Genomic DNA, 13,228 nt, shown 5'->3' with positions numbered 1-13,228 from the left:
GCAGACTTATAAGCGCAGTTTTCCAGGGCTCACGCAATCACCTTGACAGAAAAGAGTTTTACCAAAGTTTGATCCAGCAAATCAAAGAACTGCGGCTTCGAGATCCGAAACTGGAAACTATCCCGAAACAAAATATGAGCCACTGTTTTTCTATAATTTCGCGAATATAATTTCGCGAAATGATGGGGTGAAATAACCGTCTGCCGCGTATTATAATGTCAGTTACGTTGTCAATTTGTAAGGACGACAATCTCCCAAAGATTGACAGCTGTTCTGTCAATTACCATTACTAACTGTTTTTCTGCCGCGTAGCATTTTGCTTACAGCCTACCTGCTTCTCCGAAAAATGGTTTCGTTTGAACACATATCATATTATATTGGCATTAACGCTTGCAAATTTTGGAAGCTGTTTTCCAGAAAATCCTTGAATTGTGCTTCCATGAGTGCGCTAACTGCCAGTCCCAGAATCCTGCATATAATTATTTAACATTTTTATCTGGATTTTCAGTCTTTATTACCACCCAACCGAACCAAAATGGTATCCCAGCCATAATTAAAAGTAACCAATGAATATCACAATCGGAAACCCATATTTCGAAACCCGTCTTGGTTTCGATCCTTTTAAAACAACGCTTCTTCAATCAGATCGGAAGTTTATTCCGTCATGTCAGTTTCCTCAGGTCAACTACTTTGTGGTAGACGGCGAACCGATTTCATGCAGCGCTCTTGTGCACAAATGAGTGGCACATACTGGCTTCTCGTAGTAGTAAACTTTGGAACGATTGAAAGTCGGAATATGTCAAAACAGCTGCGAAATTTCTTAACGCATCACAAAAGTGTTTGCCTAGTGGGCGCCCGCCTGGCATGCTGACTGTTATTTTACCTGGTAATTATAGATAAACACTTTTTAACAAAGTGTTGCTGCAAACTAAAACTGGAACGTTCAATGGACCGCACAAAAAACCTATGTATTGAAATGTTGACGTTGCCGCTTGCTTCAGGATAATATGTATACCATTCCTGCATCTTGCACATTTTCTTGCCTACAGACACTCTCGTTTCATGATCATTCGGGTAAAGTACTCGTATCATGTTCTCCGCTAATAAGGTGTTAGTTGATGCTGTGATGGTATGACCTTAAAGCTGTACAGCGAGGTTAGATCGAAGTTAACCCCGATCTAAGATAGTCACGTTGACATCTAGTGCAACACTTATTTAAGCTAACAGTGCAACAACACCCCGGCTAAGACGACATTCCACAGACTAAGTATCCGAGACCAGATATTCCAGAGCTGCTAGCCGTGCAGGATGATGTTGAACCATTCAGAAGAAGTGCTTCTTCCTCAAGCACTCAACAAACACTCAAATGCAAAACTTACCACAATATTTTAACGATTATATATTTTGCGAGAGCCACTTAATTAGTTGGCACTTTCTGGCCCTTTGGATCTTCTTTCGTTACTTTCCCATAAGGCAATGGTAAAACATTTATGACTGTATGGGAGTTCTTGCTGTTTACAGTCTTTCCAACATGTACATCCTTGTGCGAATCCAATCGATATGTTAACGATTCATGCACACTCCTTTCCAACCGCGTCACAGTACGGCTGTACTGCGAAGTATCAGCCATACTCGTGACAAGGTGTAGCTCCGACTGTTCCCGCAAACTATCGATCGATTATCCGTGCGCTGCCCACGTCAGTCGGCAGTGGCACAATGTTATCCATGCAGTGAGCGGATTCACGCAATTACATTTAATGCTCTATAGTAAACTACTGTCAGTGTGCTTTTTGCCATCTGCCTTGGAAGACTTTTGTTAATCATACTTTACATTTCCTTATAAAAACACAGCCGTACTTTGCGATTGCTTTATTCGTCTAGTTGTTTCGAAAAAGTTGCCTTATCAGCTGCCTTAACTGCCGAAATGCCGGAAATGCTCAGCCAGCGCACACCGCAGTCGACAAAATCGCGCTTCAATCGTTGGATACGCAAGTCCTTGAAACCGCTTTCGTTTACTCCACGACGTAGCAAACAGAGCAAAGAAGGACCCCAAACAGACGATGATGTCGATATCAAGACAACATCGTGCAGCGCTCCGCCTTCTCCATCCCCCGCCGACCATGGATTTACCGTCGACGACATCAACTGCGGACAAATCCTGGGAAAACACCTCCAACCAGTTGTGTACGAAATCGCAACGGGGCAGTTCATTCTCGGTTATCTGTGCGACGTGGACTCGGAAAGACAGCGCGTCCTGGTGGATTTCGATTGTTACGGCAACCCACCTTTGTGGCTGCCCGCCGCGAAGGTGCACGAGCATCATGCAGTATCCAAATGGGGCCTCCACGGCGAAAGGACGGTTGAAGCCGCTATCCGGTTGGAATCCGACCAACCCTACGTATTCCATCCAGCGCGAATCGTTTCTCAACATAACGGGGAAACGGACACTCCAATTTGTGTAGAACTGACACCTCCGGGCGGTGATGGACCCATTCGGAAATTTATGCATCCGCTTCAGGTGCGCGTTGTGCGAAATTATCGGCCAAGCTCGTACGCCGATGATTTGTACTCAGCTCGAGAGCTGCAAAAACAAACGGCCCCCTTGGATTTTGGGCAGCGTGCGGATGACATTGACCTGCAGCGCTTGTTGGAAGTTTGCAACGAAATTCCGTGGATAAAGGTGGTACGGATATGGCTGGATACCCAATGCGTCCACTGTGTCTATACGAAAAGCTATACGGGAATTTTGGATGAGACGAATTTAAAAATTCTAGTTCAAAAATCGCTGCGTCACGTGACTGTGCCCGAGAAACCGTTGGATGTCAGTAACACTGATGCGGTCCGAGACGATTTCTTGGTAAAGCTGCCATATGAAGTGTTGGAGATAGTCGTGTTATCGATCGAAGACATCCACAGCGTGGTTAATGCTCAAAAGTAAGTTACGGAAATGAGACGAGCCGCTATTCCGATTAGCCAGTGACCTGCCAGCCACCAAGGGAAGGCAGCCCAGTGACACCCCACACGACCATTGGACTGGACTGCCTTCCTTTGGCGACTGGCTGGTGACTGGCAGTACTGCACAACCCGGGCACGGTGATCGCGAATTCTCGCAAGTTTATTAGGTGATCGCGAATACTAAGCCTGTCCTCGTACTAAAGCAGTGCCACTGACGGTTGTTAGAACAGTGGAACCCAAAGAGCTTATTCAGCGCTGCGAGCGAGCTTCTAGCCGTGCATAGGTGAAATGGAGCTTTAAAGGTCATCAGTAGTCATTGTTCAGTGCTCTCACGGTGTGGCTATAATTGCGGTTGCAAGAATCATACAACACAAATTTACGGGCTCAGATTGTCGCTTACGTAAAAACGAAAGCATCATAAGTATTCATAACTACAAGAAAAGTAGAAAACGCTTTCCAAATGCATCCATTCATCATCCAAACTGGATTATAGGGACGCAACAAGGTGAACCGATTAAAAACTTCATTCGGCTTTAGTAATATTTTTTTTATAGCTTCGGTTTTCTGAGTGACACTTATTGCAGAGTTTGCAAATGCTGGTATGACATTATTGTCCGTCAAGATCGCCACGAACATGTCGCTGTCGACCTGACCAATCTGCTTCCCGATTCCTCCAGCGACCAGGAGCCAAATTACTCGTATAACCGAAATCACCTTATAAATGTCCTCGACACTACCGTGACTACAACGACTGTGGCGCTGACGCTAATGAACGGTGATATAAGCCAGGAGTTCGGCATGTTCATCTTTGGGTTTCTGTCGATTAAGGTCCCGTGTTTGCCGAAGATCGTCCTGAGGAATGTACAGTGCTACTACCCCGTGGCACGAAACTATGAACAGCGGCGGCTGGAGTGGGCCAATCTCCGCCACCTCATGCAAGCCTGCCGAGAAATGCATCTGCAAAGCTTCATCGTTCCTAACTTCTGCGGCTCCTTCGGCTCCATGTGGACCGCGCCGGCTGGACGTCGATCACGGCTGGACGTCGATGTTGTCGTAGGGAAACTCGGGCTAGACTGCACGCTTAGTGAAGGCGATCGGCTACAACATTTTCTGAAGGCGCTAGACGCTAGTTGCCCCTCGTTCACAGCTGCTGATTTTAAGTACATTGACACCGCCTATCGTACGACGCTTGAGCGTGCCGAATATCCGCTTCGAAACCAGCTTCTCATGATCCAGCTGTAAGTGATATTTTTGGTCAATGTGCGCTCCGTGTTTAGGAAGTGGTCCCAGCTCATCGGGTCTCGAGTATTTTATTGTCTTTTTAAGGAGAAAGTTTTCTGCTACGTGCAACGCCGGATTGGAAAAAACTCGTAAAATAAAATCAAACCAAACCAAATAAAAACTTCAAATATTAAAAAAAAATTCAAATACGCTACTGAAGCCTTTGTTAATAGCGTTTGGCTGCTGTAATTCCAATAATAACAATAATAACAGTAATATTACAAGCAGTAATAATATGGGTCTGCCCAGTCCGGCGGGACGGAAAAGCTCTCTTCTAAATTGTGTTTGTACATCTTTAATAAGAGAGCTGGTATTTCTAGGCTGAATCAAGCGATAACCGGACAAGTAGAACCACCGTTGTCCAGACTCGCTGCTCATGCCTTTCGTTACTCTTATCTCACGGAGACGTCTTCCAGCTCCGTCCACGGCAGCCGGCATCCTTCCCGCCCAACGTCAAGGAACCCAGATCACACAGATGGAATAATTCGGCACTAACGCCAGTTTCGGTTTCCTGGAGCATTCGGTCTCATTAGCAAGCGATGGTTTGTAGTGAACGCGCGCCCGTGTACAGAGTACTGTGCTGGAATGGCGTAGGATGTCGCAGTACATAAATTATAGCGCAACAAACTGAAGTCTCCTCCAGTGAATAATGGAGATTTCCGAATGAGCTTGGAAAGTTTCTCTCCACAATCATGGACAGCAGAGGTGCCTGTAATGAACCGTAGTTAGGCAACAGTTCCAACTTCCAGTTAAAAAAGGCAGTCTTTGTTATATACGATCAGTTTTGTTATCGAGGACCAATCTTTTGAATTTGTTTTAGTTGTGGTGTATGACGTATGACCGGAAGTACGTACGTAAATCTCGTGATTTTGCTGTTACTGTTGTGACCTTCTCGTCGCAGCAACCGGACATGTAAAGCCTCGGTTACTACGCTAGTGTATTCCGTTGACTCTTTGCACTATTACAAAACGGCAATACTTCAAATAAAGTATTAGGCCGTAGACATTTCACCTCCCCACAATCATGAACAGTAGAGATGTCTGTAATTGACCCTAGTAAGGCAATAATTGCAAACTTCCAGTAAAGAAAGACACTCGGCTTTAGATCGAGGACCAATGTTTGTTATCGAGGAACAATTTTCGGCAATTTATTTCAGTCATCTCTACGACAAAAACCTCCTCGAAGATTCACTGAGAATACCATGTGTGCCCCTAAATCCTGCAAATTGTAAGCGGAAGCCGATTTTAATATTTTCCAAGTTGCTGTATCGACTATTCCAGTGGTTAAAGGCACAACCATAAGCTTAAAATATACTTTTTTTTGTTTTCAGCCGCGTGACGCCATGATTTCCCTGTTCTGTCTGGGAGTTTCCCGCTTTTATCCGGGTTATCTTTCCATCGGCACTCCGGTGCGTGGAATGGTGGGATGTTTGGATTAAAGCGATGGTTTCTGTTTCCCACCCCAGACCCCACCCGGGGGTGTCAGTCCCGGATTCAACGTGATGCCTATTGCCTTGGTACAAAGAGATCTATCCCAGCCTACCGCAGCATCTGCGACCTTTTGAGTGCATTCAAGGCCCGGAGACATGATTTATTTGGTTTGTCGTTCACTATAATTAAGTTAGGAATCTAGTGCATCGAGTATTATATTAGTGACTTTGCACTAGTACTGTATGGAACTGCATTTGTGTTGCCTCTTGTTCGCTACTGTATGTACAGTGATTTATTTATTACAGCCGGAGGCGTGGTATCACGGTAAAAACGAATGTGGCCATTATGTGGGGAATTAAATCCCTTGAATTTCGTGGATATTGGGCACGACAGCAATTTTACCTGCCGTACATATTTATACCTTTTCAGCAACCTTGAACCAAGGTGGTTACCAAGTTACAGTTGATGTCGGCATTCAACGAAATTCTTCCGACCTGCCAATGGAAAAGCTCACACAAGCAAGTAAGGAGATACCGCATCATAGAATGATAATTGGCAATGGTACTAGTGTACCAGTATAGGCCGTTAGTTTTAACTGCTAAGCGGCAAGAGGCATGGCAAAGAACAGGAAATACAATAAAACTGGACCGTACAGAAATCCAAATCATCACGACATCGCTTGGTAGTACTGATGCTTTTTGGTTGGCCGACACAGAGTGGACGAAGCCATCACTTGGTTCGAAAAGGTGGGTCATTTTCTTATAGAAATTTGCAAATTTATAGTTGCGATTTTGCAGGGCTCAGGTGATCATCTTGACAGAAATCAGTTTTACCAAAGCTAGATCCAGCAAATCAAAGAACTCCGGGTGCGAAACTGAAAACTCTCGAAGCAAAATATTAGCCACAATTTTTCTATACGATTCATTTGCCGATATTATTGTGTAAAATAGTTGCCTGTTACAATGTCACTAACGGTCAATCTGTAATGACATTCTGACAGAAATGATAGGTGCTCTATGCATACCAAGCTTAAAATTTTTCCTCCCTGTTTCTGCTTTTGCTTTTGCTTGTTTACTTATCCCAAAAGCTACGTTTAAACATACAACGTATCATTAGCAACAACGTCCACCGATTGCAAATTTTGAAAACTGTCGTGTTCGCTAAAACGATTTAATAATCTGGACTTTCAGCGCGCTAATCAACTGAGTAATTATTATTACAGTGCACATCGTCTAGAGTGTTGCTATGGCATACACTACAGAAACAAGTCTTTGAATGGCGATTCTTTGAGTTTAGTTATCACTAATAATTGCAAGTCCCTAAAGTACGGGAGAGATACGTATCTGTATATATATGTATATGTACGTATCTGTATATATTTAACATTTAATAAAGAGACCGATCGCGATGACCTTACTTGATACGTAATTAAAAGAGTAAACAAACACCAGGAATCCCTGTTAACACCAGGAATCCCAGGAATCTCGAGTTAAATGTCAGAGACCGCTCACTCGAGGCGGTAGACACCTCTCCTGGCTTGCTCTGTCGCCCGCACACAGATGGCCACGCCATTCGTGCCGCTATATTACGCTGCTTACACAGCGTATACTTTGTCTACGCTGACCAATCAGCGCGCATTGCTGCACTCTAGGGGGCGTAGCCCAGCGCCTACGAGCGATCCTATGCTTTGCGGCATCAGCTGTTGCATACCTGCAGCACGCTGTTCATTATCACGATTCTGACGAGCTCGCATGCAGCTACTTTTTCCACAGTGATTCCGCACTGGTTTCTGTTGGTTTTGTTATTGCTTTATTGTTGCCAATAAAGGCTGATTTGCCCTCATTTTCCTTGCTCTGCTTGTGTGTCTTCTGACATAAACGATGAAGTATTCTTATGTTTTAGCACTCACAAGTCACAGGCAAAACTTAAAACATCATAGTAATATTATTGATTTAAATTGTTTATTGAATAGCCAAGCCGGGTACAATTCGGCACTATCAGTCTATCACATAATTATCCTTCTGCACTAAGAACATCAAATATGATACGGCCAGTCAAGTCCCCACACTCCGTTAAGTAACACTCCGTTACGCAACAGCAAATACGTACACAGATGTAACACGTCACAAATTGCCGTAGCTTAAACGGGTATGCCGTGAGACCGACTTACTGGTTGACATCCGCTGGCCAGTGGCCACATCTTCCTCCCAGCTTCCCATAAGACAATCGCAAAACATTTGTGACTGTAAGAGTCATTATGAAAGTTTCTGTAATACTGAGTTATCGTATGGCTGTCTACTGCCTCGCCTCTATTAATGCGCAAATCGATATGATGGTAATTCGTGCACCATAACATAACACGTATAACTGCAGTTTACCAGCCATGCTTGCGAGCAGTGTGTGGCTCCGGCTGTTCCTGCAAACTATCGATCGGTTAGATGCGCACTGCTCAACCGGCACAATGCGTTCTGTGTAGTGAGCCGATTCACACTGTCACGTTTAAAGGTGTATAGTAAACCGCGGTCGCGGCTGTTTTTTGTGGCCATCTGCCTCGGAGGACTTTTTAAATCATGTAAATGTACCAAAGTTGCCTTATCAGTTACTTTAACTGCAGAAATGGCCAGCCAGCGCCCCACACCACAGTCGACAATAGCACGCTTAGATCGCTGGATACGCAAGTCCTGGAAATCGCTGTCACTCACTCCACGACGCAGCACACTGAGCAACGTCGCTCACCAAACGGACGATATCGCCGCTGTTACGGCAGCTTCATGCACCGCTTCCCCATCCCCGGCCGACCATGGCTCTACCGTCGACATCAACTGCGGACAAATCCTGGGAAAACATCTGCAACCAGTTGTGTACGAAATCACAACGCAGCAGTTCGTTCTGGGTTATCTGTGCGATGTAGACTGGGAAGGACTACGTGTTTTGGTGGATTTCGACTATTACGACAACCCACCCTTGTGGTTGCCCGTCGCGAAGGTGCAGGAACGTAGTGGAGTAGGAAAATGGGAGCTCCGCTACGAAAGGACGATTGAAGCTGCTCTCCGGTTGGAATCCGACCAACCCTACGCATTCCATCCAGCGCGCATAATTTCTCCCGTTGACGACAGCGAGGGTCCAATTTGTGTAGAAGTGACACCTCGGGGCGGTGATGGACCCATTCGAAAATTTGTGCATCCGCTCCAGCTGCGCGTTGTGAGGGAATATCCGCGCAGCGCGGACGCCGATGAAGTTATGTATGAATGCTGTAGTGAGCTGCAAAAACAAACAGTCCCTCTGGATTTTGGGCTGAGTGCGGATGACATTGACTTGCAGCGCTTGCTAGAGGCTTGCAACGAAATTCCGTATATAAAGGTGGTCCGGATATGGCTGGACACCCAGTGTATTCACTGTGTCTACACGAAAAGCTATTCGGGAATTTTGGATGAGACAAATTTAAAAATTCTTGTTCAAAAATCGCGGCGTCGCGTTACTGTGCCTGAGAAGCTGTTGGACTTCAATAACACTGATGCCGTTCGAGACGGTTCCTTGGTAAAGCTGCCGTATGAACTGTTGGAGGGGATCGTGTTATCAATCGTAGACGTCCACAGCATGGTCCGCGCTCAGAAGTAAGTTATGGAAATGATACAAGCGGCTGTTCCAGTTATACATGAAGCAATGCTGTTGACAGTTGTTAGAAACAGCGGACTCGGAACTCGCACTGCTTACTCAGCTGCTGCGAGCGAGCTTCTGGCTGTGGATATCTGAAAAAGAGCTTAAAAGGTCATTAGTTGTCTGAGTTCAGTGCTCTCACGGTGAGACTATTATTGCGGTAGTAAGAATCAGCACACAAACTTAAAGGCTTAGTTTAGATCGTCGCTTGTGCAAAAACGAAAGCAGCATGTATTCACAACTACGTACAAGAAAACTGGACAAAGCATTCCGAATGCATATTCATCATCACAAACTGAATTATAGGCAGGCAAGAAGAAATCAGTTAAAAACTGGTTCGGCTTTAGTAGCATTTTATAGGATGTCGCTAATTGCAGAGTTTGCAAGTGCTGGCACGACATTATTCTCGGTCAAGAACGCAAACATGTCGTTGTTGACCTGACCAATCTGCTCCCACAATCCTCCAGCGACCAGGAGCAAGATTACAACCGAACTCATCTTCTAAACATCCTCGACACTACCGTGACGCTGGCGACAGTGGCGCTGGCGCTAATGAACGGCGATGTAAATCTGGAGTTTGGCAGGTACATCGTAGGGTTTCTGTCGATTAAGGTCCCATGTTTGCCGATGATTGTCCTGAGGAATGTACGGTGCTGTTACCCCGTGGCACGAAACTACGAGCAGCGGCGGCTGGAGTGGGCCAATCTCCGCCAGCTCATGCAAGCATGCCGAGAACTGCATCTGCGAAGCGTGATTGTTCCTACCTTCCTCGCCTCCTTTGGCTCCATGTGGACCGTGCCGACTCAATCCCGACTGGACGTCGATGTTGTCGTAGATAAACTCGTGCTGCACTCCACGCTTAGTGAAGCCGACCGGCTGGAGCATTTTCTGAAGGCGCTGGACGTTGGTTGCCCCGCGTTAACAGCGTGTGATTGGAAAACCATTGACGATGCCTATCGTGCAACGCTTTCGCGTGCCGAATATCCGCTTAGAAGCCAGCTCCTCATGATCCAGTTGTAAGTGATGTTTTTAGTCACTTTGCGCTTCGTGTTCATGAAGCTGCACCGCTCATCGGGAATAGAGTAATTTAATTTGTTTTCGATAAAAACTATCGAAGATCCGTATGGTTTTTATGGGTGGAATTTCACAGAGCAAAGTTTTCAGTGACGTAATTACGATGAAGAAAGCTGGTATTTCTAGGCTAAATCAAGCGATAACCGGACAAGCTGCACCACCGTTGTCCAGACTCGCTGCTCATGCCTTCCGTTACTCTTATCTCACGGAGACGTCTTCCAACTCCATTCCCGGCAGCCGTCATCCTTCCCGTCCAACGCCACGGAACTCAGATCACACAGATAGAGTACCCAGACACTAAAGTCAGTTTCGGTTCCTGGAACAGTCGGTCTCAGCACCAAAGCGATGGTTTTATATTGACCGCGCGCCAGTGCACTGCGCTGGATTGTCGTAGGACGTCGCAGCAAATAAATTATAGCGCAACAAGTTAAAGTCACCTGCAATGTGTAATGGAGCTTTCAGAACGAGCTTGGAAACTGTCTCTCCACAATTATGGACAGCAGAGATGCCTGTAATGAATTCTTCTCATTTTCGACCGATGGCATCAGAGCGACGCGGTGTGGCTGTTCAAGGTCGGGAACAAATATCAATTCCCGCTTCCGGCCTAGCTCCCGGATGTGGTCCAAGTAGAAGATGACACCATGCGTTATAATCTGTGGAAGCCGGCACGGATCGAAGTTGCCGGGGCAAAGAATGTAGTCGGAGAGCAGACTTTGGAAATGCGTTTACTGCGTATTTTTTTATAAAATTCCTGCTGTTAACTCTAAAATTCTCGATTCCAGTTCTGTTACCCGTCTTCAAATTTCTACTCAGATCTGTGAATCTGTCTTAGTTCTAGATCTGTACTTGCATTTAATTGCTTTTTTTGTTCCACCTGACTTGAAGTTCCTTCGGGCTTTCGTTCGGGGTTGTCTGCTATTGTGCCGCAATAATCCTTTATAATAAAAAAAAGAAGAGGAGGTGTGGTCATTGTGTTTGCGCATCCACCCCGAAGGATACACTGGATCAATCTTAAAGATCTATATATTATTCGATAGCCCTACCTTGTTAGGTTTTTACAAAATTAGTTTGTTTTGAGAAAACAAATACGTCATTTTCAAGAAAACTTTGGAAAACCCTTCTATACAACGTCTAAGGAACATTGCAACGAACAATCAGAAAAATCAGCAATAACAACTCCGAAACCAACTGGTTGTGAAATAAGTAACTGCCTCCTGAAGCCATCTGATTAACTTATGCGAAACAAGCCGTCTATGGGGTGGTACAATACTCACCGTTGTAAGTACTGCACCACTGAATACTACACTGTGCAAGCGAAAACTCCTGTGTGCGCGAGTGCCGAGAAGTTACCGTGAACGAACTTTCTACTATGTTTACCAGCTGCGCATTATTGCCGCACTGCGCTTCTTTAAAATTCTTCGCATTTATTAATTTAAAGTTTTAGTAGCAGATAAAAATTTAAACAGTACTTAACAGTATTTAAACAGTAAAATTTAAGCAAATTAAGTTACTTTTTTTGTATAATTAACCAAAGGCGGAGCCGAGCTGCGGTGCGAGTGGAGATCGCGGAGCAGCAAGCTAGGCATCCCATTTCTACGAACAAGACGATTCCCAGTGTGTGATGTGGTTCTAAAATTAATCGAAGTGAAAGTGTTATTTTTGTAGTTCCAAAAAAGAGTTAAACAATAAAATTATGCTGTATGGGAAATGTTAATACATATAAGGGTTAAATTAATTATGCAATTTACGGAAAACTGAGATGGAGGCTGCTTCCGATAGCGCTATGGAAGGTACCGGGCAGCATTTGGACCAGGTGTATGGAACAATATTATGATACTGTTCATATGAAGTGTAAACATACAGTTTGCGCAGTACAGTACAGCTTAATCGGAATTAAAATGTTGCGTTCATTGTAAGAATTAGGTTTTTTCTGGATTTCGTCAAAAATAACCAAAAAAAGATAGCTTTTAAGTCACCGACGCCTTGTAATTTATTTGTAGTACATTTCATCCGCACAGTTTGCGGGGGGTCTACTAGTAATGATAATATAAGTGACCTTTGGCACCTGTTGTACGTCGTTGCGTATGTCCTGCATTTTGACCGCGGGATAGATATCATACATGTAGTTATAGTGCCGGAATATGCGTTTTTTTATTACAGCCAGATGTCTAGTATCATGGTAAGCATGAGCGGGTAAAATTACATCCCACTAAATCCACTAAAACGTCACACTAGAGCTTTGCACCAGAGCTTTGCACTAGAGCTTTGCACTAGAGCTTTGCACTTGCGACTAGAGTAACCATAGATCAGCGACTGTATTCAAGGAGTTTTGACCTTTGTCATCGTATGAGTAAACGCAATCCAAGCCCCACTAAAAGCCGGGAAATAAAAAAACGGACAGTGGTAGTACCAAGTCACGTACAGTTAAACCTTTCAAAGCATAATGCCGTCTATGTATGAGAATACACATAAGATGCTGCATAATTTTGCGGTTTGCCGATATTTGCATGTAACGATACTCTATGGTTCTCCACTGGAACGAAAGAAACGCGTACGATAAAAAACTGTCGTAATATTTGCTTTTACGGTACTGTCGACCTGACTCAACGGGAGTGAGCAGAGTAGAACAAGATGCGGAAATAATGGCCTGTCTGTCCTATATGTAAGAAATGTGACCTGACTACTATAAGGCTAAAAAGGAACGCTACTGGTATAATTTTTTGCAAATTTTCCAAACTTCAAACCGAGATGTTGACGCTTTCTGGTTACAGATGCTTCCGTGATCTGCCTCTGCTAACTTTCCATATATATTTATACCATGTTTTGCGATT

General features: G+C 44.6%; 2 protein-coding genes across 3 annotated transcripts; both read left to right on the top strand.

Moving 5' to 3' along the window:
• The first annotated feature begins 1,794 nt into the window (after positions 1–1,794).
• LOC129598955 (uncharacterized) lies at positions 1,795–4,990 on the top strand. Its single transcript, XM_055497047.1, has 3 exons — positions 1,795–2,934; positions 3,540–4,193; positions 4,557–4,990. Exons 1-3 carry the CDS (start codon positions 1,925–1,927, stop codon positions 4,729–4,731), a joined length of 1,839 nt encoding a protein of 612 aa, XP_055353022.1. The 5' UTR covers positions 1,795–1,924; the 3' UTR covers positions 4,732–4,990.
• A 157-nt stretch (positions 4,991–5,147) lies between these two features.
• On the top strand, positions 5,148–11,265 carry LOC129598953 (uncharacterized). 2 transcript variants are annotated; one of them, XM_055497045.1, is made up of 5 exons: positions 5,148–5,463; positions 5,567–6,188; positions 8,281–9,280; positions 9,701–10,339; positions 10,524–11,265. In XM_055497045.1, the coding sequence occupies exons 2-5, from the start codon at positions 6,167–6,169 to the stop codon at positions 10,696–10,698; spliced, it is 1,836 nt and encodes a 611-aa protein (XP_055353020.1). In that variant the 5' UTR covers positions 5,148–5,463; positions 5,567–6,166; the 3' UTR covers positions 10,699–11,265. The 2 variants fall into 2 exon arrangements, with proteins under 2 accessions (XP_055353020.1, XP_055353019.1); XM_055497044.1 differs by lacking the exons at positions 5,148–5,463; positions 5,567–6,188 and adding an exon at positions 6,325–6,412.
• The last annotated feature ends 1,963 nt before the right edge of the window (positions 11,266–13,228 follow it).

This window comes from Paramacrobiotus metropolitanus, unplaced genomic scaffold, assembly GCF_019649055.1.
Source record: "Paramacrobiotus metropolitanus isolate TYO unplaced genomic scaffold, Prichtersi_v1.0 Parri_scaffold0000133, whole genome shotgun sequence".
Taxonomy (NCBI): domain Eukaryota; kingdom Metazoa; phylum Tardigrada; class Eutardigrada; order Parachela; family Macrobiotidae; genus Paramacrobiotus; species Paramacrobiotus metropolitanus.
Note: the sequence above shows the minus strand (reverse complement) of the source record. Positions and strands in the feature narration are given on the sequence as shown.

Bases quoted from the DNA above. Each gene is read 5' to 3' on its own strand.
- LOC129598955 (XM_055497047.1), top strand. From the start codon at position 1,925: ATGCCGGAAATGCTCAGCCAGCGCACACCGCAGTCGACAAAATCGCGC. The intron at 2,935-3,539 runs GTAAGTTACGGA...CACTTATTGCAG, and splicing joins AGCGTGGTTAATGCTCAAAA to AGTTTGCAAATGCTGGTATG. The intron at 4,194-4,556 runs GTAAGTGATATT...TGGTATTTCTAG, and splicing joins CAGCTTCTCATGATCCAGCT to GCTGAATCAAGCGATAACCG.
- LOC129598953 (XM_055497044.1), top strand. From the start codon at position 6,358: ATGCTTTTTGGTTGGCCGACACAGAGTGGACGAAGCCATCACTTGGTT. The intron at 6,413-8,280 runs GTGGGTCATTTT...CTTTAACTGCAG, and splicing joins CCATCACTTGGTTCGAAAAG to AAATGGCCAGCCAGCGCCCC. The intron at 9,281-9,700 runs GTAAGTTATGGA...CGCTAATTGCAG, and splicing joins AGCATGGTCCGCGCTCAGAA to AGTTTGCAAGTGCTGGCACG.